This window comes from Coloeus monedula, assembly GCF_965178545.1.
Source record: "Coloeus monedula genome assembly, chromosome: 39".
NCBI lineage: Eukaryota > Metazoa > Chordata > Aves > Passeriformes > Corvidae > Coloeus > Coloeus monedula.
Genome location: NC_138819.1, coordinates 181,011 through 203,642, shown reverse-complemented (window position 1 = coordinate 203,642; position 22,632 = coordinate 181,011). Strand labels below are relative to the sequence as shown.

The window sequence follows — 22,632 nt, the reverse complement described above, 5'->3', positions numbered from 1 at the left end:
AAAAATAACTTTTTTGGGGGAAACCGACCCAGTCTGGGGTCTCTGGAATGTGAGGGGTGGGGCTTGCCTGGTTTGGAGGGACGTGGGCCCGTTCCTTACCCAGGAGGCTGAAGAAGGCGTCGCGTTCGTGGCGGTGCAGGTGGAGGCGGTGGGGGGTGGGCAGCGCTGGGGGGTCCCCACAGGCCCCCGAATTCTGGGGGGGCCTCTCACCCTCAGGAGGGGATGGGGGAGACGGCGGCGTCATTGGGGGGGGGGGGGGGGGGGGGGGGGGTCTGAGGGACAGGGGGAACAGCTTAAAGACCCCCAGGACCAGAACAAGCACTTATCCCCCATAAAGCTTCAGGAGACCCCAACAGCCCCCAAACCCAACCCCTTTTATTGCCTGCAAAGCCTTAAATCCCCCCCAAACCAGAACAAGTGTTTAATCCCCAAAAGCTCAGAGCGACCACAGGTTTAACTCGGTCTTGTACCTCTCTACCCCAGTTATGCTGCAGGAATTCCCTGTTCCAGCCCCACAAAGGAGTCGAGGACGACACTGCCTGGTCTCCCAACGAGAAAAAAAAAAAAAAAAAAGTTTTCTTTAAAAATTAACTTTTCCATCCTTCCTATATTTTAGTAAGATTTAAGGTGCTGAATTTACTTTGCGATGCCAAAACAGGGAATTGCGGGAAAAGGCCCCTCAGGAGCTCCGGCGCCTTCCCGCCTTTTTCCTTCGCCTCAGCCCAGCGCGCGGTCGGGGGCGGAGCCACGTTAACCCCACCCCCCGGGAGCCGCCTTCTATAGGCCGCGAGGCCGCGCCGCCAGCCAATCAGAAAGCGGAGGTTGATGAGGCCGCGCCGCTCTCCCAGCTGCTGCTCCTCAAAGGCGGGGAGGCGGGACCCCACGCGGCGTCAGCCAATCAGAGGCGAAGGCCGCAGAGGCGGCGTGGCTGATTGGCTGGGAGCCGTGAGGGGAGACGTGTGAAGGGTGGGGCGGCCGCGGCGCAGGTTGAGGGGGGTTTGTGAGGGGTGAAAAGGAGCGGGGAAGGAGCTGCGGACACAAAGCATCGAGTGCGAGGCGTGGTGTGAGAAAAAGGGGGAAGAGAGGCAAATCCGGCTCGATTGGGGCCTCCCGGGGAGCTGAGGGGGTCGCTCCCGCCCCGCCCCTCCCTTAGCAACAGCCGCCGGCCGAGCGGCGTCGCGCGGCGTTTTTTCTGATTGGCCGAGCCCCGCCGGGCCTGGCCAATGAGCGCGAGCCACGGGACCCTCGGCGTCCCCGCCCACCCCTACGCCGGCTGCGGGGCCGCTCGGACCGTACCAAGTGCGGGCGTGCAGGGGGGAGAGCCCAGCGGTGGGGGGGGGTCGTGGCCCCCCGCACTCCCCGTGCGAGGAGAGGCGAGGGCGGACCCTCGGCATCTCTGTGCGGAGGAACCTTTTGGGGGGCGAGGCTGGGGGGAGCAGGCAGGGAGTGAACGCCCCCGATCTCCCCCCCGGGCAGCGGGTGGTGCGGTCCGAGCGGAAGTGAGGTGTCGCGCGCCGAGGCGGTTCCGGTGTGGGAGCGGCCCGGGCGGGGGGGCTGAGGCGGGGTCGGGCCCGGTGAGTCCCGGAGGGGCCGGGGGCGACACCGGGGCTTGGGGCGTGGGGAGGGGACCGGGGACGCGTCGGGAGGGGCCGGAGGCAAAGGGGGACTCGGGGAAACCTGAGGGAGCGGTGGCAGTTTGGGTTCCTGGTGGAGGGGGGGACGCGGTGTGGGGGGATGGGGGGGACCGGGAGGGTTTGGGGACGTGGGGGGCACAGAGGGACGTGAGGGGACCGGGAGGGTTCCGGGGGGCGCTGGTGACAAGGAGGGGACGCGGCACCCGGGGCCACCAAAATGTGGGACAGGAGCCAGCGCCGCCACGGGGACCGAAAGCTCCATTTGGAAAATCCCGTTTTTATTGCTCCCAGGAATCGCCGATGAGCTAAAAGAGCACTTTTTAGAGGTTATTGTCAAGCCCCAAATCCTCCTGAAATCCGGGGGCTGTTGGATCCCTGGTGTTCGGGTGAAACAAGGATTGCTTTTTGGGTTAAACCCCTGCTTTTGGTGGGTTCCAGGCCGAGGCCGTGCTGTGCACGGCGCTGGTGGTGGCAGGAGCCTGATCCCGGATTTTGGGCTGAAATGAGGGTTGCTTTTGAGGCTGAAGCCCTGCTTTTGAGGCTGAAGCCCTGCTTTTGGTGGGTTCCAGGCCGAGGCCATGCTGTGCACGGCGCTGGTGATGGCCGGGAGCCTGGCGCTCACCACGGCCGTGGTGGCCCACGCCTACTACCTGAAGCACCAGTTCTACCCCACCGTGGTGTACCTCACCAAATCCAGCCCCAGCATGGCCGTGAGTGCTGATTAATTCATTAATTAACCGCAGTTAGCTCAGGGAGGGGGCGAGGGTGTCTCACTTCTGCTTTTGGGGGCACAAACGGCCACGGTGGGGGCTGAGCTGCTCCCCAAAAACCCTGGTGGTTCCTGGGGAGAGGGCGTGGGGCAGCACCGGGACCCCCGAACGGGGCTGGTTCCACCCCCTGCATCCCCTCCGTGCCCCGGGACGCGAATTTTGGGTGCCAGATCCCCCCTGGTTGTCCCCACAACGCTTTCTGGGGGCTCCTTCGGCGTCCCCCCCGCAGGTTCTGTACATCCAGGCCTTTGTGCTGGTGTTCCTGCTGGGGAAGTTCATGGGGAAGGTGTTCTTCGGGCAGCTGCGCGCGGCTGAGATGGAGGTGAGCGCCGGGAGCACGGCCCGGGGGGCTCAGGGGGAGTCTGGACCCCAGAAACTCTTTGGGGCCGTTTTGGGGGGGGGATTTTGCACCCCAAGAGATCTTTGGTGCCGATTTTGAAGCCCCTGAGTCTTTGGGCTCTGTTTTGGGGGGGTTGCACACCCCAGGACATCTCGGGCCCCACGTTGGGGTCCAGCCTGGGGGGCTCCCCCTAAATCTGTCCCTCAGCACCTCCTGGAGCGCTCGTGGTACGCGGTGACCGAGACCTGCCTGGCCTTCACCGTGTTCAGGGACGACTTCAGCCCGCGCTTCGTGGCCCTCTTCACCCTCCTGCTCTTCCTCAAGTGCTTCCATTGGCTGGCCGAGGACCGCGTGGATTTTGTGAGTGTTGGGAGTGGGGAAATGACCCAGAAACAACCCGAAACCAGCCCAAAACCAGCCCAAGCCCAACTCAAAACCAGGCCAAAACTAGCCAAAAAGCAAGGCAAAACCTCCCCAAAAATAACGCAAAACCAGCCCAAACCAGCCCAAACCCCATTTTTTAATGGAAAAACTCGGCTTTGCTTCCTCCCCACAGATGGAGAGGAGCCCCAACATCTCCTGGCTCTTCCACTTCCGAATTGTCTGTGAGTGTTCTGGCGGCTGCTCGCATCATTTGGGCGCCTCATTTGCATAATTTTGGGGAAGAACCCGGGGCAGCCAAGGGTGGTGGGGCCTGATAACCCTTATCAGCGCCAGCTTGTTAACGAGGGGGGACTGGAGGGGGTGTTAATGAGCTCCAGGGAGGAAAAACACAGCGCTGGATCCACGGTAGAATCGAGATGGAGTTGGAAAAAACGGGATTTAGGGGATGTATAAACCATTTTTTGAAGGGATTTTGGGATTTTGGGGCCTGGGAGGGTATGAGCTGTAGCTGGAAGGAGAAGGACTCGTTAATTAAGCCCTTCATTAGCGCTGGAGCGTAGCCCCCTCCCCCAGAGCTGCTCCCCGAGGGTGGGACCCGTTCATTCTTCGGGCTCTCCCCCCTCGTTAGCCCCCCTCTCGTCATCCCCCCCTTCTCCCCAGCCCTGATGTTCCTGCTGGGAATCCTGGACTTCCTCTTCGTCAGCCACGCCTACCACAGCATCCTGACCCGCGGCGCCTCCGTCCAGCTCGTCTTCGGCTTCGAGGTGGGCGCGGTGTCCCCGTGGGGTCCCCAGGGCCCCTCCGGGGGCGTTCCCGGGGCCGGGGTGTCCCAGCCGGCGCTTTCCCGCCCCCAGTACGCCATCCTGATGACCATGGTGCTGACCATCTTCATCAAATACGTGCTGCACTCCATCGACCTGCAGAACGAGAACCCCTGGGACAACAAGGCCGTGTTCATGCTCTACACCGAGCTCTTCACCGGTACCGCGGCTGCCCCCGGGGGGGTCCCGCTGGGGGGGGCTTGGGAAGCTCAATTAGCGTCGGTTAACGAAGAGCTGAGCTGTTGGTGGGGCTCGGCTGGGCTGGGTCAGTCAGCCAAGACTGGGAGTCTCGGTGGTGGTCAAGTGGTCACCTCAGCTGAGCTTTGGTTGTCCCAAAAATGGAGCGGGTGACCTTGGGGTGCCATCCCGTCACCCAGCCTGACCCCGACACTCCCCGGTGTCCTCCCTCCCCCAGGCCTGATCAAGGTGCTGCTCTACATGGCCTTCATGACCATCATGATCAAGGTGCACACGTTCCCGCTCTTCGCCATCCGCCCCATGTACCTGGCCATGAGGTGAGTCCCCCTCGGCCCGGGGACCTTCCCAGGTGTGGTCCCGATCCCAGTCCCGACCCCGCTCCCCGTGCTCTGTTCCAGGCAGTTCAAGAAGGCGGTGACTGACGCCATCATGTCCCGCCGGGCCATCCGCAACATGAACACGCTGTGAGTGCCCGCCCTGCGTCCGCCCCACCCCAAAACCCCGAAGCTGGGCAAAACCCCACAGGCTTTGGGTGAGGAGAAGGTGGAGCCGGTGGTGGGATGAGCCAAAAATCCCACTGCCTGCCTAAATCCCACTGGGATGGCACTGGGGGCTCCAGATCAGCCAGTCCTGGCCACCACTGGGTAACTGGGAGCACTGGGAGGGTTTGGCACCTTTGGTAATGTAACCCAAAACCCGTTGAACTGAGGTGAGGTCGGTTCTGAGCTGCTGCCGGCACAACCCAAAGTCCCTTTTTCCCCCTAAACCGCCCCGAACCGGGGGATTTTTGGGAAAAGCCGGGGGTTTTCCCGGCATTCCCAGACCCGCCCCTGCTCCCGGCTCAGGTATCCCGACGCCACCCCCGAGGAGCTGCAGGCCATGGACAACGTGTGCATCATCTGCCGCGAGGAGATGGTGACGGGCGCCAAGCGCCTGCCCTGCAACCACATCTTCCACACCAGGTGCTGCCCCTGGGGAATCCCGGGGCTCCCGGGGCCGCCGGGGCCGCCGCGGCCGTGAGGGGGTCACGGTGCTGTCCCTCCGCAGCTGCCTGCGCTCGTGGTTCCAGCGGCAGCAGACGTGCCCCACGTGCCGCATGGACGTGCTCCGGGCCTCGCTCCCGGCACAGCCGCCCCCGGAGGCGCCGGAGCCGGCGCCGGCCCCGGCACAGACCCCGCAGGGGCCGCAGCCCCCCAACTGTGAGTGACCAGTGCTGGACAAAGGGATGGGGAGGGAGAGGCCCCGTGGGCAGTCTGGGGAGTTCCTGTGGGGGGGTTTCCACCTGAGATGCTCCAGTGCTGGAGTTTCCACCTGTGAAGTTTCTCTGGTGGAATTCCCACCTGTGACGTCCCCCGGTTCCCTTTCCCAGTCGCCACCAGACCGGGATCGGGCGTGTTCCTGCTGCGGGTGACGATGGAAATTTGGCTGTTCCCGGCTCTCACCCGCTCCCTTCTCGCCCCGCAGTTCCCCAGGGAATCCTCCCTCCCTTCCCGCCGGGAATGTTCCCGTTCTGGCCGCCCGTGGGGCCCTTCCCGCCCGTCCCCGGTGTCCAGGCCCCGGCCGGCACCGACGGCTCGGCCGCAACGGCCGGTGCTGCTCCTGGTGAGTCCCACCCCAAATCCCCCCAGACCCATCCCTGCCCCTTTTCCCACCCCAAATCCACCCAGACCCATTCCTGTCTCTTTTCCCCTCCCAAATCCCCCCAAACCCATTCCTGTCTCTTTTCCCACCCCAAATCCCCCCAAACCCATCCCTGTTCTTTTTCCCACCCCAAATCCCCCCAGACCCATCCCTGTCCTTTTTCCCACCCCAAATCCCCCCAGACCCATCCCTGTCCCTTTTCCCACCCCAAATCCCCCCAGACCCATCACTGTTCTTTTTCCCACCCCAAATCCCCCCAGACCCATCCCTGTCCTTTTTCCCACCCCAAATCCCCCCAAACCCGTCCCTGTCCTTTTTCCCACCCCAAATCCCCCCAAACCCATCCCCTTCCCCCCCCTCACCCCTGTGTCCCCCCCAGCCGCCCGTCCCGGTGACGCCAGCGCGGGATCGGAGCCGGGAGCCGCCGGGGCCGTGCCGGGGCTGCCGCTGCCGCCGCCCTGGGTGGGGCTGCCGTGGCCGCCGCTCTTCGGTAGGACCGGGAACGGGGATTTGGGGGGATCCCGGCCCGGAGCCCCCCCCCGATCCTGAGCCCGTGCCCGCAGGGATGCCGCCCATGCCGGTGCCGCCGGCCGGCTTTGCCGGGCTGACGGAGGAGGAGCTGCGCGCCATGGAGGGCCACGAGCGGCAGCACCTGGAGGCGCGGCTGCAGTGCCTGCACAACATCCACACGCTGCTGGACGCCGCCATGCTCCAGATCAACCAGTACCTCACCGTGCTGGCCGCCATCGGGTAACCGGCAGGGCACCGGCAGGGCACCGGGAGGCTTTGGCGCCAGTTCCAGCCCCAAACCTTCCCAAAGTTGCCGGAATTTGGGATAACTCTTGGATCGCCCCCCAGGACCCCCCGAGCCGCCGCCCCCCGCCCACCCCCCGCCCGTGATTCCCACCCGGAGGAGCCCCCGGTGCCGGGACCCTCGGGAGCCCCCGGACCCTCGGGAGCCGCCGCTGCTGCCGGTGCGTGAGGAGCCCCCCCGCTCCGAACTGGGTTCAGCTGGTGTAAACTGGTTCTGAACTGGGTTAAACTGGTGTCTCCCCGCAGATCCGGCCCCAGCGGGCGCTGAGGACGAGGAGGACGCGGCCGAAGGCTCCGAGCCCCGGGAGGGCCCCGACACGGCCGAGCTGCGCCGGCGCCGCCTGCAGAAGCTGGGGACCCCCCCCCACTGACCCGGGACCCCCCAGCCCCGGCGCCGCCTCTCCCTCCACCAAAATTCCCGGCTGGAAGCGAATCCGAGTCCCGGCTGCGCCCCTTGGTGACCCCAGAACAGCCCCAGCCCCTTTTCCCCAGGCCTTGACCCCTTCCCCCCCCCCCCCCCCCCGTTTTCCCTCTCTTTTCCCCGTTTTTTCCCATTTCCCACATTTTTTCCCAGTTCCCCAAGTTTCTCACCGATTGTTCTCCGTTTCTTCCCCGTTTCCTTCCCATTTTCCCCCGTTGCTTCCCTTATTTCCCCAGTTTTCCCCTTTCCACGCATTTTCTCACCCGTTCCCTCACAGTTCTCCCCATTTCCTCACAGTTTCCCCCATTTTTTCCATATTTCCCGCTTTTCCTCCCTTCTCCCTCTTTCCTCCATTTCTCCCCTTTCTCCTCCCCCATTTTTCCCAATTTTTCCCTCTTTTCCCGCAATTCTCCCTCTCTACTGAGCCAGGATCGGGTCCCTGTTGTCCCCTGAGTTTTGGGGTGCCCCCACCCCCCCCAAATTCCCCCCTTTGGGGGGCTTTGATCTCCGACCCTGCCCAGCCCAGGGAATTTGGGAAACCCCCCCTGGAATTTCGGGGACTCCCCCTGTGGGAGCTTTGGGGCTGCCCCAAGGATTTTGGGACCCCCGGATGGGATTTTGGGGCCCCCACCCCCCAATTTGGGTCCTGCCCATGGGAATTTTGGGGTCCCCCCTGGAATTTTGGGTGTTGCCCCCATGGGAATTTTGCCCCCCTCCCTTCCCCCCTCGTTACCAAATGAGCTCATTAACAGTATTAGCCCCTCCCCCCAGTGCGGACACCCCCAGATCCGACCCCCCCCAGTCCCCAAACTGGTTTTTACTGGTTTGCTACAGCCGGGATTGCAATTTTTTTGCTCAGTTTTGCTCCTTTCCAGGCAGTTTTGGCTCAAATCCCACCCCAGAACCGCCCGGTTTTGGCCATTCCGCCGCGATTCCGGAGCGGCCGCGCCCCCAGTGCCTCTTGGAACCCCAAATTCTCAGGGAAAAACCACAAACCCGCGGTCGGAATCGACGGAAAACGGCGGCTTTTGCACCAAAACGGCGGCGGGGGGGGGGGGGGGGGGGAGGAGCCAAGGGTGGCGGAGTTTTGGGGCAAAAAGGAGCCAAAAATGGGATTTTTGGGTTTGAGGCGGATTTTTTTTCTTCTTTCCTTTAATTTTTTTTGTAGTTTTGGCCCCAGCTTGAGTGGATTAATGAGGAATTTGGCAATAACGAAGTGGCGCCGCTTTGGGGAGTTGATTTTTAACCCTTTTGTGTTGGTTTTTTACCCATTTTGAGCCAAAATCATAGCTTCTCGTGGCCGGGTCAGTTTTGAGTTTTTTGGGTGGATTCCTCAAAATTTCCTCATTTGGGGTGAAGCCGCGAGGAGGGGGAGGGGAGGGACCATTCCAGCAGCCGGCCCGGGGGGCGCTGGACCCCAAAATCGCTCCTTTTCACCCCAAACCGGTGGCGGAATTATTTAATTTGTAAATAATGTACAAATTTTTAACAGCTCCGATGTAAATACGGCAATAAAAGTTGCAGTAAAGCTCGGCTCCTCCCGCCCGCCAGGGGGCGCGCGGTCCCGCCCGCCTCTCTATGGTTCTCCCCCCTCAAAGTTTCCATCTGTGATCAACACCCCGTTTTTACTGATCTATTCTCATTTCCCCCCCCCGAAGTCTCCGTGGTTGTTCCAGAATCCCCTGTACTGGTTTGTACTGGTTTTTACTGGTTTGTACTGGTTTCCCACGCACCAAAGTCTTCACGGTTGGTGCGAAGCCGCCTGTACTGGTTTGTACCGGTGTGTTCCCAGTCGGCCGCTCTGGCCTCTCCTTCCCGTCTCTATGGTTGCACTGGCGGCACCGGAAGCCGCTCTGGCCGCCGGTCCCGTCTCCATGGTTCTCTCGCCGCCGTTACTCCGCTGGGGCGGCCGCGCTGCGGGTCCTCCCGCCCGCCAGGCGGCGCCGCCGCCCCGCCGGCTGCTCTGTCCCGTCACATCCGGGTCCCGCGCGGCGCGATGGCGGCGGAGGCGCCCGAGGAGGGGCCGGGTGGCCCCGGCGGGACCGGGGGGGCGATGGATGGGGACGGGGACGGCGGTGAGACCCCGGGAGCGGGCGGGGGGTGAGGTAATGGGGGGGCCTTAGGGGCTCGGGAGTGAGGAGGGGACTGAGGGGCCGTGATTGGGGCGAGATCTGAGGGGGGCTTGGAGGGGTCTGAGGGAATTTGAGGGAATTTGGGGGGGTCTGGGGTAATGGGGGCGCCTGAGGGGATTTGGGGTGAGGCGGGGGGCGAGATCTCAGGAGATCTGAGGGGGGCTGGGGAGATTTGGGCTGAGGGGGGGCGAGATCTTAGGGGGTTTTGGGGCTCTGAGGGGATTTCGGGGTGCCTGAGGGGGCTGCGGGGGGCAGGTGGCACTTGGGGGGCGGGGATGAATTGGGGGGCAGCGCTGGGTTCCCCTCAGCCCCCCCCATTAACTGTGGCCCCCCCCCGTTTCTCTTTGCTCCCATCCCCCCCCCCCAGCCCCCTCGGCAGAGCCCCCCCCTCCCGCCCCCCCCGAGCCGGAGCCCGGCGCCGCCGCCCCTCCCCCCGCCCCGCAGAGCCTCAACGGGGCCCCCCCGGAGCCGCAGGAGCCCCCCCGGGACCCCCCCGCGGAGCCCCCGCAGGAGGAGCCGCCGCCCCCGTTCCCCCCCGAGTTCGAGCGGCTCTGGGGGGCGGCCCAGGGCAACCCCCACGACTTCGGCGCCTGGACCGAGCTGCTGGGCTACGTCGAGCAGGAGGTGCCCCCTGCCCCCTGCACGGGACCCCCGACCCCTTAATGAACCCCAGAGCCATTAATGAACCCCCAGAGCCACTAATGAACCCCCAGAGCCCTTAATGAACCCCCAGAGCCATTAATGAACCCCCAGAGCCACTAATGAACCCCCAGAGCCATTAATGAACTCCCAGAGCCATTAATGAACCCCCAGAGCCATTAATGAACTCCCAGAGCCATTAATGAACCCCCAGAGCCCTTAATGAACCCCAGCGCCACTAATGAACCCCCAGAGCCCTTAATGAACCCCCGAACCCATTAATGAACCCCCAGAGCCATTAATGAACCCCCAGAGCCATTAATGAACCCCAGAGCCATTAATGAACCCCGGACCCATTAATGAACCCCCAAAGCCATTAATGAACCCCATAGCCATTAATGAGCACCCAGACCCATTAATGAACTCCCAGACCCATTAATAAACCCCCAGAGCCATTAATGAACCCCAGACCCATTAATGAGCCCCCAGAGCCAAAAAGTGCCCACCCAAACCCATCAGTGCCCCCCCAGACCCAAAACCGGCCCTTCAGGCCCGTTAGTGATGGCCCGGAGCCCCCAGACCTGTGAGTGGCCTGATTAATAACCCCAGAGCCATTAATGAGATCCTCTGAGCTCTCAGACTCATTAATACTCCTTCAGACCCATTAACAGCCCCCATTAAGTCTCAGTTAGTCACCCCAGGCCCATTAAACCATAATTAATAACTCATTAAATCCTAATTACCAACCCCCAGCCCCATTAAAACCCGAAATGAGCCTTAATTAAAACTCCGTGTAGAAATCCTGATTTTCCATGTAAAAATCCCAATTTTCCATGTAGAAATCCCAATTTTCCGTGTAAAAATTCCAATTTTCTGTGTAGAAATCCCGATTTTCCTTGTAAAAATTCCAATTTTCCATATAAAAATCCCAATTTTCCGTGTAGAAATCCCAGTTTTCCATATAAAAACCCCAATTTTCCGTGTAGAAATCCCAATTTTCTGTGTAAAAATCCCAATTTTCCATATAAAAATCCCAGTTTTCTGTGTAGAAATCCCAATTTTCTGTGTAAAAATCCCAATTTTCTGTGTAAAAACCCCAATTTTCCTTGTAGAAATCCCAATTTTCCGTGTACAGATCCCGATTTTCTATATAAAAGTCCCGATTTTCTGTGTAGAAATCCCAATTTTGCATATAAAAATCCCGATTTTGCATATAAAAATCCCAGTTTTCCATATAAAAATCCCAATTTTCCGTGTAGAAATCCCAGTTTTCCATATAAAAACCCCAATTTTCCGTGTAGAAATCCCGATTTTCTGGGTAGAAACCCCAATTTTCCGTGTAGAAATCCCAATTTTCCGTGTAGAAATCCCAATTTTCCATATAAAAATCCCAGTTTTCCATATAAAAACCCCAATTTTCCTTGTAGAAACCCCAATTTTCCGTGTAGAAATCCCAATTTTCCGTGTAGAAACCCCAATTTTCCTTGTAGAAACCCCAATTTTCCGTGTAGAAATCCCAGTTTTCAATGTAGAAACCCCAATTTTCCATGTAGAAATCCCAATTTTCCGTGTAGAAATCCCAGTTTTCCATATAAAAACCCCAATTTTCCGTGTAGAAACCCCGATTTTCCGTGTAAAAACCCCAATTTTCCGTGTAGAAACCCCAATTTTCCTTGTAGAAATCCCGATTTTCCGTGTAAAACCCCCGCTTTTCCGTGTAGAAATCCCAATTTTCTGTGTAGAAATCCCAATTTTCCATATAAAAATCCCAGTTTTCCATATAAATATCCCAATTTTCCATGTAGAAACCCCGATTTTCCGTGTAGAAACCCCAATTTTCCTTGTAGAAATCCCAGTTTTTCATATAAAAATCCCTATTTTCCGTGTAGAAACCCCGATTTTCCGTGTAAAGACCCCAATTTTCCTTGTAGAAACCCCGATTTTCCGTGTAGAAACCCCAATTTTCAATGTAGAAACCCCAATTTTCCGTGTAGAAATCCCAATTTTCCGTGTAGAAATCCCAGTTTTCCATATAAAAACCCCAATTGTCCGTGTAGAAATCCCGATTTTCCGTGTAAAAACCCCAATTTTCTGTGTAGAAACCCCGATTTTCCGTGTAAAAACCCCAATTTTCCGTGTAGAAACCCCGATTTTCCGTGTAAAAATCCCGATTTTCCGTGTAAAACCCCCGCTTTTCCGTGTAGAAATCCCAATTTTCTGTGTAGAAATCCCAATTTTCCATATAAAAATCCCAGTTTTCCATATAAATATCCCAATTTTCCATGTAGAAACCCCGATTTTCCGTGTAGAAACCCCAATTTTCCGTGTAGAAATCCCAATTTTCCGTGTAGAAATCCCAGTTTTCCATATAAAAACCCCGATTTTCCGTGTAGAAACCCCGATTTTCCGTGTAAAACCCCCGCTTTTCCGTGTAGAATTCCCAGTTCCCCGTATAAAACCCCCGGCTTTCCCTGGAAGAACCCCCCCTGCCTCGCCCTTTGTCCGTGAACCCTCCCCCGTAGCTCCCCCGGCGCGGAGCCAGCCCCGGTTCTGACTGGGGCTCTCCCGGTGCCGCCGGGCCGTGCCCAGAACCTGCTGGGAGCCGCGCGCCGGGCGTTCGACGCCTTCTTCCTGCACTACCCCTACTGCTACGGCTACTGGAAGAAGTACGCGGACATGGAGCGGCGCCTGGGCAGCGCCCGGCGCGCCGAGGAGGTGGGCACGGCGAGATCCCCGCCCTTCCCTTCCTGCCTGCGCTTGGCAGGCGAAAATCCCCTTTTTTCCCCTGGTTTTGGGGCAGAAATCCCCCGTTTCCCCCCTTTTTGGGAGGTTTCAGCGGGGGAAACCCCTCCTTTTCCCCGGTTTTGGGGAAGAAAATCCAGGCTTTTCGCCATTTTGGGAAGGGGAAGAAATCCCTCTTTTTTCCATTGTTTGGGAGTGGAAAATTCCCTTTTTTCCTTGGTTTTGGGGGAAAAAATTCCCCCTTTTCTCCTTTTTTGGAGGCAGGAGATTTTCCTTTTTCCCTGGGTTTGGCTGGGAAAACCCAGGAGCCCCCAGGTGACCCCCAGGAGCCCCCGGGTGACCCCCAGGAGCCCCCAGGCGTTTCCAGCTGACCCCCGGTGTCCCCGCAGGTGCTGGAGCGGGGTCTCCAGTCCATCCCGCTGAGCATGGATTTATGGATCCACTACATCTCCTTCCTGCAGTCCACGCTGGACCCGGCGCTGCCCGAGACTGCCCAGCGCATCCGCGGGTGAGTCCGGCCCTTCCCAGGCATGTCCGGCCCTTCCCTGGGCGTGTCCGGCCCTCCCCAGGACGTGTCCAGCCCTCCCTGGATGTGTCCAGCCCTTCCCGGGGCGTGTCCGGCCCTTCCCAGGACATGTCCGGCCCTTCCCAGGACGTGTCCAGCCCTTCCCAGGACGTGTCCAGCCCTTCCCAGGACATGTCCGGCCCTTCCCTGGGTGTGTCCGGCCCTTCCCAGGCGTGTCTGGCCCTCCCTGGATGTGTCCAGCCCTTCCCGGGGCGTGTCCAGCCCTTCCCAGGCGTGTCCGGCCCTTCCCAGGACATGTCCGGCCCTTCCCAGAACGTGTCCGGCCCTTCCCGGGACGTGTCCGGCGGTTCCCAGGACGTGTCCAGCCCTCCCAGGACGTGTCCAGCCCTCCCCAGGATGTGTCCGGCCCTTCCCAGGCGTGTCCAGCCCTCCTCAGGATGTGTCCGGCCCTCCCCAGGACGTGTCCAGCCCTCCCCAGGCGTGTCCAGCCCTTCCCAGGCGTGTCCAGCCCTTCCCAGAACGTGTCCGGCCCTTCCCAGGACGTGTCCAGCCCTTCCCAGGCGTGTCCAGCCCTCCCCAGGACGTGTCCAGCCCTCCCTGGATGTGTCCAGCCCTTCCCGGGGCGTGTCCAGCCCTTCCCAGGACATGTCCAGCCCTCCCCAGGACGTGTCCGGCCCTTCCCAGGACGTGTCCAGCCCTTCCCAGGACATGTCTGGCCCTTCCCTGGGTGTGTCCGGCCCTTCCCAGGCGTGTCTGGCCCTCCCTGGATGTGTCCAGCCCTTCCCAGGCGTGTCCGGCCCTTCCCAGGACATGTCCGGCCCTTCCCAGGACATGTCCGGCCCTTCCCAGGACGTGTCCAGCCCTCCCAGGATGTGTCCAGCCCTCCCCAGGATGTGTCCGGCCCTTCCCAGGCGTGTCCAGCCCTCCCCAGGACGTGTCCGGCCCTTCCCAGGACGTGTCCAGCCCTTCCCAGAACGTGTCCGGCAGTTCCCAGGATGTGTCCAGCCCTTCCCAGGACGCGTCCGGCCCTTCCCGGGACGTGTCCGGCCCTCCCAGGACGTGTCCAGCCCTTCCCAGGACGTGTCCGGCCCTCCCCAGGACGCGTCCGGCCCTTCCCGGGACGTGTCCGGCCCTTCCCAGGACGTGTCCAGCCCTTCCCAGGCGTGTCCGGCCCTTCCCAGGCGTGTCCGGCCCTTCCCGGGGCGTGTCCGGCCCTCCCCAGGACGTGTCCGGCAGTTCCCAGGACGTGTCCAGCCCTCCCCAGGATGTGTCCAGCTTTTCCCAGGACATGTCCGGCCCTTCCCGGGACGTGTCCGGCCCTCCCCAGGATGTGTCCAGCCCTCCCTGGGCTTGTCCGGCCCTCCCTGGGCGTGCCCCCCGGCCCCGCTGACCGCCCGCTGTCCCCCCAGCGCGTTCGAGGCGGCCGTGGCGGCGGCCGGGATGGATTTCCGCTCGGACAAGCTCTGGGAATCGTACGTGGAGTGGGAGCGGGAGCGCGGCGACCTCCGCGCCGTCACCGCCATCTACGACCGCCTGCTGTCCATGCCCACGCAGCTCTACAGCCACCACTGGGAGAAGTACGGGAAAACGCCGGGAATGCACCGGGAAGACCCCGGGAAAACCTCGGGAATTGCCAGGGGAAAGCCTGGGAAAACACGGGGTTCCCCCAGGAAGCACTCGGGGTTTGTGGGGTTCCCCCAGAAAACCTGGAATTTCCCTGGAAAACCTCGGGATTCCCCCAGAAAGCCTCGGGATTCCACCTTGGAATTCCTGGGATTCCATCAGGAAATCCTTGGGATTCCTGGGATTTCCCCTAGGAAATGTTCCTAAATCTGGGTGGCGAACGCCTGAATTTCCACGGGAAATCCCTAAATCCACGCGGGAAGTCCCCAAATCTGGGTGGGAAATGCCCAAATCCCTGCAGTAAATCCCTGAATCCCTGTGGAATTCCAGGTTCAAGGAGCACGTGCTGCAGAACCCCCCCCGGGCCATCCTGTCCCCCGAGGAGCTGCTCTGGGTGCGCTCCAAGCTCGGCTCCGACCCCGCGGCTCCGAAGGCGCCGCAGCCGCAGCCGGAGGGGCCGGAGGCGCCCCCGGGGGAGGATCCCCCCCCCGGCCTGGCCGGGAAGGGCCCGCCCGAGGCTCAGGTACCCCTGGAATGTTCCCAAAAAAACGGGAATTCCGCTTTTCCCCACAACTTATGGGGGCTGAAACCTCCGTTAACTGGGCTGACGCGTTGATTGATTCCTTTATTCGTTTTATCGGCACTGAAGTGTTGGTTTGGCAGCGCTAATTAAAGGATTTTTTCCGTTGGTTAATTTAACCCCGGGCCCCGCCATTCCCAGGAGGATCTGGACCAGGAGAAGATCCGGGAGCTCGTGATCTCCATGAGGCAGCAAATCTACGCCCAGAACGAGGCCGAAGTCAGCAAGCGCTGGAATTTCGAGGACGGGGTGGGTGGAAGGGGATGGGATCCCCCTGGAACAGCCCCGGAACCTCCTTTGGAATCCCCCCTGAGCCCCCTCAGGATCCCCCCTTAAACCCCCCCCAGAATCCCTTTTGGACTCCACCTTGGGGTCCCCCATAGAATCCCCCTGGAATGCCCCCAATTCCCTGGAATCCCGCAGATCAAGCGGCCGTACTTCCACGTGAAGCCGCTGGAGCGGGCGCAGCTGCGGAACTGGCGCGAGTACCTGGACTTCGAGGTGGCTGCGGGGTCCCACGAGCGCAGCATCGTCCTGTTCGAGCGCTGCCTCATCGCCTGCGCCCTCTACGAGGAGTTCTGGGTCAAGGTGGGGCCGTTCCCGGCAAAAATTCCCCTTTTTCCCCCCCAAAAAAATCCCCGCTTTTCGAAAAACGGTGCCCGTTTTCCCCCAAAATTCCCTTTTCTCCCCATTTCCCCTTTTTCTCACCCTTCTCTATGTTCTTCCTTTCCTTTCCCTTCTCCTTTCCCCCATCTTTTTCCCCGCCCGTTATCCCCCCCCGTTTTCCCCCATTTCTCCCGTTTTTCACCCTTTTTCCCCCGTTTTTCCCGCAGTACACGCGCTACCTGGAGTCCCGCACGGTGCCGGGCGCCCGCAGCGTTTTCCAGAGGGCCTGCGGCTTCCACCTGCCCCGCAAGCCCAACATCCACCTGCTCTGGGCCGCCTTCGAGGAGAAGCAAGGTCAGGGAGCCCCAAATGCCCGGGGGAGCCCCCAAAATCCGGGAATGGCCCCAGAACTGCCCCTTTTCAGGTTTGGGGCCGGGACTGGGAACTCTGAGGTGGGGATGGGGCTCAAAGGTCACCCCAGAGTGATCCAGGGACCCCCAAAATCAACGTGGGGATCCCAGTAACTCCTCTGTGGGACCCTATAACTGCTCCAAGGACCCCAATAACCCCGTTTCTTCGCTTTTTTCTCCATTTTCCCCAATCCCAGGGAATGCTGAAGGGGCCTGGCTCATCCTGTGCCGCTTCGAGGCGGCGGTGCCGGGCCCGGGGACCCCAATAACGCCCCTGTGGGACCCCGTAACTGCTGTGGGAATCCCAATAACCGCATTTTTCCCCGTTTTTTTCCCTTCCTCTCCCGTTTTTCCCCATTCCCAGGGAACGTGGAGGAGGCCCGGCGCATCCTGCGCTGCTTCGAGGCGGCGGTGCCGGGGCTGGCCATGGTGCGGCTGCGCCGGGTGAGCCTGGAGCGCCGGCACGGCCGCGTGGCCGAGGCCGAGGCGCTGCTGCTCGAGGCCATGAGGGCCAACGAGGGGCTGCCCCTGGGCTCCTTCTACGCCGTCAAACTGGCCCGGCAGGTGTGCAAGGTGCAGAAGAACCTGGGCAAGGCCCGGAAGGTGCTCGTGGAGGCGCTGGAGAAGGACCCGGTGAGCGGGACAGGGGTCCCGGGGAGTTCTGGGATCGGAGTCAGGGGGAAAAAGTGGGAATCCCAAACCCCCTTTGGGCACCCCAACACCACCCTAGGATCCCCTAAACTCCCCTGGGTACCCTTTGGGTGCCCCCAACCCAAACTCCTGCCCCAAACTCCCCCCAGGGCCCCCCAAGGTGCCCAAATCCCCCCCTCTAGGACCCCCCAACACCCCTTGGACACCCCGAATTCCCCCCCAACACCCACCTGTGCCCGGCTGGGGCAGGACAACGCCCGGCTCCACGCCAACCTGCTGGAGATGGAGTTCGGGGCGGACGTGGGGCAGAACGAGGGCAACACCATGAGCTGCTTCGAGCGCGCCCTGCGCAGCCCCCTGCCCGACGAGGCCAAGCTCGTCTTCTCCCAGCGCCGCGTCGAGTTCCTCGAGGACTTCGGCTCCAGCATCCACAGGTTCGGGGGAAAAACGCCCTGGGGGGACCCTGAAAAGGGTCTGGGGGCTCCCCCCTGAGCGCTGCCCCCTCCCCAGCCTGCTCAAGGCCTACGATGAGCACCAGAAGATCCTGAAGGCGCACGCGGCCCGGAAACGGGCGCCCGAGAACGGGTGAGACCCCCGGGGCCCCCCAAAGTCAGCCCCAAAATCGGGCCCCCGCTTTTACCCCAGGTCTCCTCGCTTTTATCCAAATTCCCGCATTTTTAGCCCCTCGGTTCTGCTCCTTTTTGTCCCACTTTCGCCCCTTTTAATTCCAACTTTGCTGCCTTTCACCTGAATTTGCACCTTTTTGCCCTCATTTCTCCCCTTTTCCCCCCCAAATGTCTCACTCCTCCCCCCAAATTTCTGTCTCCCCATTTTCCCCTCCCCATTCCCCCCTTTCCCCCCAATTCCTCCTCCTTTTCCCCCCAAATTTCCCCCCCTTTCCCCCCCAGCTCGGAAGAACCCGATGACAAACGGCTCCGTCCCGACGACCCCTCGGGGCTCCTGGGGCCCCTCAACTTCTCAGGGGGGGACACCAACCCCTCCTACAATTACTGGTACCAGGTGGGTGGTTTTGGGGGGGGGTTTGGGGTCTCCAGAGGGGTCCCCTGGCTCATCCCCCCCCCTTTTTGTCCCCCCAGCACGGCTACGGCACCTACGGCTACCAGAGCCCCTGGGGCTACAGCCACTACTACGGGCAGAGCTGAGGGGGGGTCTGTGCCCCCCGCCCGCCCTGATCCCCCCCCAGCACAACCCCCCTGTACAGTTTGTGGGACCCCTCCCCCAAAATTTGGGGGGGGTGGTTTGTAAATAAAGAGGCTGTGAGGAGTTACCCGAGGCATTTATTGGGGGTTTGTTCCATTTTGGGGGGGTTTGTTTCATTCTTGGGGGGCCTCCAGCAGATGCTGGGATACCCCAGGGTGGATTTCGGGCTGCCCCTCGTGGATTTCAGGGTTCCCCCAGCAGTTTTGAGGTGCCTCCAACAGATTTTGGGGTGGCCACAGCGGCCTCCACGTGGATTTTGAGGTGCCCAGATGGATTCCAAGCTTCCTCTGTGGATTTTGAGGTGCTCCCCACAGATTTTGGGGTGCTCCAGCTGGATTTGGAGGTGCCCCAGCAGATCCCAAGCTCCCCCAGTGAGTTCTGAGCTCCCCCAACAGATTTTGCGCTGTCCAGGATCCATTTCGGGGCACTCCAGGTGCATCCACAGCAGATCCCTTGCAGACTGGGGAGTCCCCCGGGCAGCTGTGGGGGTCCCCGCAGGTTTGGGGGTCCCTAGAAGCCCCTCTCGAGCAGCCAGCGCCGCACCTCGGGCCCCCAGTGCCCCCTGAGCCGCAGCGTCCCCGTCACCTCGTTCACTTGCGCCTGCGGCTCGGGGACCCCCAGGGACCCCAGGAACGCCCTCAGGTCCCGCTCCAGCGCCTGGGGGAGGACGGGGGGGGGTCAGCGGGACCCCCGAGGGCCCCCCCAGACCCCCGCGAGCCCCCCACTCACCCAGATGTCGCCGTGGATGTGGCGCAGGGCCGTGAGGCGCCGGCCCTGCCGCAGCCCCAGGTACACCGGGAGGTTGTGCAGCCGCGAGCGCCGCACGAAGTAGGGCAGCTCCGGGGGGGGCCCTGGGGGGGGACGGAGGCTGAGAGGTAATTAACACCCCCCGGGGGTAATTAACACGCCCCCCGAAGGAATTAAACTGACCCCGGGGGAATTCAACCCGATTTGGGGTAAATAAATCCTCTTCTCTACTTGGTTTGGGGTCAGGAATTCCCCAATATTTTGCCCCCCCCCCCCCCCCCCCCCCGGGTAATTAACCACCCCAGGGTAATTAAGCATCCCCCCACAAAGTCATTAATGCTCTCCTTAGACTCTTCTCACACTGAATCAGCCCCGTTAATTACTTTCGGTTTTGGAATAAATAATCCCCCCTCCCCAAACCCCAATGCCCCCCACGGGGTCGCTGACCTCTGGGGGGGCTCCAGCCGGACGGGGTGGGGTATTTGGGGTGCGGGGGGGGGTCGGGGATGCGGGTGGGGGGCAGCAGCCGCTCCACGAACCCGAACTCGGCCGTCGACTCCTCATAGCGGGGGGGGCCCGGGGGGGTCTGTGGGGACCCCTCCCCAAAATCATCTCTGCCCTGAGACACCCCTCCCATTTCCCCCTCCCCAGTTACTCCATCCCAAAGGCCCCCCCGGTCCCGTGCTCCCCCCAAACCCCCCCTCGCTCTCCCCAGCGCCCTTCTCAGGACCCTCCAAAATCCCCCCCCTCCCTGAGCCCCCTCAATCCCTTCCCCCAGACTGTTCCCCAATGCCCCCTTCCTCAGGACCACCTCAATTTCCCCTTCCTAAACTCCCCCCCCCCCCAAATCCCCTCACCCCTAAAGCCCCCCCCTCAAATCTCCCCCTCTCCAATTCCCCCCTCATGCCCCAAATCCACCCATCACAACTCCCCCCAGACCTGCCCCGGTACCTGCACCCTCCAAGCCCCACGTCACAACCCCTGGAGAAGCCCCTCAAACCCCCAAAGCTGTCCCCGTGCGGTACCTGCACCCCCCTGGCCCCCCGGCCCAGCGCCCGCAGCCTCCGCCCCAGCGCCGCCAGCGCCGCCATCTTGGCTCCTCCTCCTTCCCGCCCTCCGCGCGCGCGACGTCAGCGCGCAGCACGCACGCACGTACGCGTGACGTCAGCGCGCTCTCTCCGCGCCGCGCTCGGAGCCGTGAGGGAGCCGCTGAGGTGGGGCCGGGACGGGGGGTCCGGGATGGGAATTTTGGGGGGATTTGGGGGGGGTTTGGGGCATACAGGGGGTCGGGTGAAGGGCAGGGGAGGGGATGGGGAGGGTTTGGGGGAGCTCTGAGGGGGTTTGAGGTGAGCGGGACGCTCTGTAGGCTTTGGAGGGAGCTATGGGAGTGTTGGGGCGTCGGGAGGAGTTCAAGGAAGATTTGGGGGGGCTCTGAGGGGGTTGGGGGGATGCTCTGGAGGCGTTTTAGGAGGGTCTTTTGGGGGGTGGGGGGGTCTGGGGGCGGTGTGGGAGGGCCTGGGGAGATGTTTGGGGGGCTCTGAGGGGGTTCAGTCCGGTCTGGAGGGTTATTGGAGGCCTTGGGGGGGCTGCAGGAGCAGGTGGGGGTTTTGGGGGGTCTGGGCGGGCTGTGAGGGCTTGGGGGGGTGATAGGGGTTGTGGGGGGGCCTTTGAGGCCTTGGGGGGGTCATTGGGGGGCAGCTCTGAGGGTGGGGGGCACCCGGGTGCTGCCAGAGGACCCCCAGTGTGTTCCCCCCCCCCCCGTCACAGCCCTTTGTCCCCACGGTCCCAGGTCAGGTGACAAAGTCCTTGTGGGAGGGAGAGGTGGCTGAAAACGCCCTCAAAACACCCACAATCCCACCCAAAACACCCACAACGCCCTGAAAACACCCCAAAATGCGCTCCAACCCCCCCCAAACACCCTCATTCCCCCCAAAGCACCTCTCACCCCCTCAGAAATAACCCTCAAACTACCCCAGACCCCCCCAAACCACCCCTCCCTCACCTCCCCCCCCTTTCCTGGAGGTCCCCCTCCCCTTTCCAGGGGGTTCCCCCCTATTTTTGGGCATCGGGGACCCCTCCCAACCCCCCCAAATTTCCCCTGCAGCCTCCACCATGCAGCTCTTCATCCGTGGCCAGACCCTCCTCACCCTCGAGGTCTCCGGCTCCGAGACCCTCGCCCAGATCAAGGTGAGCCCCCAAATTCGGGGTGTCCCCCTCCCCAAACCCCCTCAGATTTTGGGGTGCTGACCCCCCCTCTTTGTTCCCCCCGCCAGGAGAGGGTGGCCGAGCTTTCGGGGGTCCCCCCTGAGGACCAAGTGCTGCTCCACGCCGGGACCCCCCTGGACGATGACGCCGTGGTGGGGCAGAGCCCCCTCCCCGAATTCGCCACCCTGGACCTCTCCACGCGCCTGCTGGGGGGTAATTCCGGGGGGGCCGCTAATTACTGGGGTGTTAATTAGCAAAACGAACTCCCCCCAACAGCCCGATTTCCTTCCTCTCCCCAGGGAAAGTCCACGGCTCCCTCGCCCGCGCTGGCAAAGTGAGGGGCCAGACCCCCAAGGTGAGCACTTAGGGGGCTCCCCCTGGGTTTAGGGGACCTCCACGGGTCTTGGGGACCCTCCCAGGGTTTTGGGGACCCCCTTGACCCCCGGTTTTTTGCTTTTTGCAGGTGGCCAAGCAGGAGAAGAAGAAGAAGAAGACGGGGCGGGCCAAGCGGCGCATGCAGTACAACCGGCGCTTCGTCAACGTTGTGCCCACTTTTGGCAAGAAAAAGGGCCCCAATGCCAACTCCTGAACCCCAATAAAGGAATTTGGATCCAATTCCCACAATTTCGGGGCGTTTTGAGCTTTTTTTCACTGCGTTTTGGGGGTTCTGTTGACCCTGCTTTATGGGCAATTTTGAAGCGTTTAAAGGGGTTTAGGGGTGCAAGTAGCCTCTATGGGTTTAGTGCGGATTGCTGAGTAGCTGACGGGGCGGATAATGGGCTGTAATTAGAGGGAGGAGCTTAATAAGCGTTAATTTGGAGTCTGGTGATGAGACGATGCTGCTGGAGAATGGTTCTCTATGGGGGTGGCGGAAAGAGCCGAGCGCAGCCGGAAATACCCGAGCGCAGCGATGGCCAGGGGTGGGGTGGAGGGAGCCGAGCCGTGTCGGAAATATCCGAATGATTCCGAGGGCGAGAAGCGGGAGGAGCCGAGCGGAATCGGAAATATCCGAATGATTCCGAAGGCGAGAAGCGGGAAGAGCCGAGCGGGATCGGAAATGTCCGAATGATTCCGAGGGCGAGGGGCGGGAGGAGCCGAGCGGGATCGGAAATACCCCCGCCGGCAGCGCCTCCTGAGTCCCCAAAACCCCCGGGGGGAAGGAGGGACCCCCCAGTTCCCCCTGGACCAGTTCCCCCCATGCCCCAGAGCCGAGGAGTGGGGAGAAGGGGCGGGCCCAACTCGAATTGGGGTATGAATATGCAAATATAGGGTTCTGATTATGCTAATTAAACCCGTGACCCAAAAACTCCTGCTCTGCTTGAATGAGGGGCGCGGTTATGCAAATTAGATCTATGGGAGGAAAGAAGGGCATCATGGGAGTATTTTTCACGGGGGATTTCGGGGTTCAGGGGGATGGAATCGTTGGAATCGCGAGCGGAAGATACCAGAAATGATGGGGAAAGAGCCGGGGGTGGTGTCGGGGAGGCCGCATTGGCGCCGCGGGCCTGACCGTGAGGTAGAGGAGGCG

The 22,632-nt window shown here is 61.5% G+C and overlaps 4 protein-coding genes across 6 annotated transcripts; 3 read left to right on the top strand and 1 right to left on the bottom strand.

Annotated features, from left to right (window-relative positions):
- The first annotated feature begins 1,538 nt into the window (after window positions 1–1,538).
- On the top strand, window positions 1,539–8,530 carry SYVN1 (synoviolin 1). Of its 2 annotated transcripts, none has more exons than XM_082300358.1 (16): window positions 1,539–1,574; window positions 2,204–2,344; window positions 2,634–2,726; window positions 2,952–3,104; window positions 3,301–3,349; window positions 3,789–3,892; window positions 3,983–4,109; window positions 4,365–4,464; window positions 4,546–4,611; window positions 4,993–5,109; window positions 5,195–5,346; window positions 5,612–5,749; window positions 6,168–6,278; window positions 6,352–6,538; window positions 6,647–6,762; window positions 6,848–8,530. In XM_082300358.1, exons 2-16 carry the CDS (start codon window positions 2,213–2,215, stop codon window positions 6,970–6,972), a joined length of 1,770 nt encoding a protein of 589 aa, XP_082156484.1. In that variant the 5' UTR covers window positions 1,539–1,574; window positions 2,204–2,212; the 3' UTR covers window positions 6,973–8,530. The 2 variants fall into 2 exon arrangements, with proteins under 2 accessions (XP_082156484.1, XP_082156485.1); XM_082300359.1 differs by lacking the exon at window positions 1,539–1,574 and adding an exon at window positions 1,935–1,960.
- Window positions 8,531–8,997: 467 nt separating this feature from the next.
- Window positions 8,998–18,186, top strand: LOC309584375 (pre-mRNA-processing factor 39-like). Of its 2 annotated transcripts, XM_082300355.1 has the most exons (15): window positions 8,998–9,097; window positions 9,522–9,778; window positions 12,383–12,508; window positions 12,925–13,043; window positions 14,471–14,638; window positions 15,015–15,207; window positions 15,406–15,513; window positions 15,688–15,852; window positions 16,098–16,224; window positions 16,645–16,724; window positions 16,845–16,913; window positions 17,181–17,365; window positions 17,442–17,516; window positions 17,840–17,951; window positions 18,029–18,186. In XM_082300355.1, exons 1-15 carry the CDS (start codon window positions 9,019–9,021, stop codon window positions 18,092–18,094), a joined length of 1,929 nt encoding a protein of 642 aa, XP_082156481.1. In that variant the 5' UTR covers window positions 8,998–9,018; the 3' UTR covers window positions 18,095–18,186. The 2 variants fall into 2 exon arrangements, with proteins under 2 accessions (XP_082156481.1, XP_082156480.1); XM_082300354.1 differs by having other exon boundaries at window positions 16,645–16,913; window positions 18,029–18,184.
- Window positions 18,187–18,222: 36 nt separating this feature from the next.
- MRPL49 (mitochondrial ribosomal protein L49) lies at window positions 18,223–19,991 on the bottom strand. Its single transcript, XM_082300372.1, has 4 exons — window positions 19,925–19,991; window positions 19,347–19,485; window positions 18,882–19,003; window positions 18,223–18,809 (listed from the first exon to the last, which is right to left on the bottom strand). Exons 1-4 carry the CDS (start codon window positions 19,988–19,990, stop codon window positions 18,663–18,665), a joined length of 474 nt encoding a protein of 157 aa, XP_082156498.1. The 5' UTR covers window position 19,991; the 3' UTR covers window positions 18,223–18,662.
- Window positions 19,992–20,042: 51 nt separating this feature from the next.
- FAU (FAU ubiquitin like and ribosomal protein S30 fusion) lies at window positions 20,043–21,719 on the top strand. The gene is made up of 5 exons (XM_082300374.1): window positions 20,043–20,113; window positions 21,004–21,086; window positions 21,173–21,317; window positions 21,404–21,459; window positions 21,568–21,719. The coding sequence occupies exons 2-5, from the start codon at window positions 21,012–21,014 to the stop codon at window positions 21,691–21,693; spliced, it is 402 nt and encodes a 133-aa protein (XP_082156500.1). The 5' UTR covers window positions 20,043–20,113; window positions 21,004–21,011; the 3' UTR covers window positions 21,694–21,719.
- The last annotated feature ends 913 nt before the right edge of the window (window positions 21,720–22,632 follow it).

Excerpts from the sequence above, each read along its gene's own strand:
- SYVN1 (XM_082300358.1), top strand. The coding sequence starts at position 2,213 with ATGCTGTGCACGGCGCTGGTGATGGCCGGGAGCCTGGCGCTCACCACG. Across the intron at positions 3,105-3,300 it reads CCGAGGACCGCGTGGATTTT|ATGGAGAGGAGCCCCAACAT; the intron begins GTGAGTGTTGGG and ends TCCTCCCCACAG. Across the intron at positions 6,279-6,351 it reads GCCGTGGCCGCCGCTCTTCG|GGATGCCGCCCATGCCGGTG; the intron begins GTAGGACCGGGA and ends CCGTGCCCGCAG.
- FAU (XM_082300374.1), top strand. The coding sequence starts at position 21,012 with ATGCAGCTCTTCATCCGTGGCCAGACCCTCCTCACCCTCGAGGTCTCC. Across the intron at positions 21,318-21,403 it reads CTCCACGCGCCTGCTGGGGG|GGAAAGTCCACGGCTCCCTC; the intron begins GTAATTCCGGGG and ends TCCTCTCCCCAG. Across the intron at positions 21,460-21,567 it reads TGAGGGGCCAGACCCCCAAG|GTGGCCAAGCAGGAGAAGAA; the intron begins GTGAGCACTTAG and ends TGCTTTTTGCAG.
- LOC309584375 (XM_082300354.1), top strand. The coding sequence starts at position 9,019 with ATGGCGGCGGAGGCGCCCGAGGAGGGGCCGGGTGGCCCCGGCGGGACC. Across the intron at positions 14,639-15,014 it reads TACAGCCACCACTGGGAGAA|GTTCAAGGAGCACGTGCTGC; the intron begins GTACGGGAAAAC and ends GTGGAATTCCAG. Across the intron at positions 15,853-16,097 it reads ACGAGGAGTTCTGGGTCAAG|TACACGCGCTACCTGGAGTC; the intron begins GTGGGGCCGTTC and ends TTTTTCCCGCAG.
- MRPL49 (XM_082300372.1), bottom strand. The coding sequence starts at position 19,990 with ATGGCGGCGCTGGCGGCGCTGGGGCGGAGGCTGCGGGCGCTGGGCCGG. Across the intron at positions 19,486-19,924 it reads GGGGGGCCAGGGGGGTGCAG|ACCCCCCCGGGCCCCCCCCG; the intron begins GTACCGCACGGG and ends GGGTCCCCACAG. Across the intron at positions 18,810-18,881 it reads ACATCCACGGCGACATCTGG|GCGCTGGAGCGGGACCTGAG; the intron begins GTGAGTGGGGGG and ends GTCCTCCCCCAG.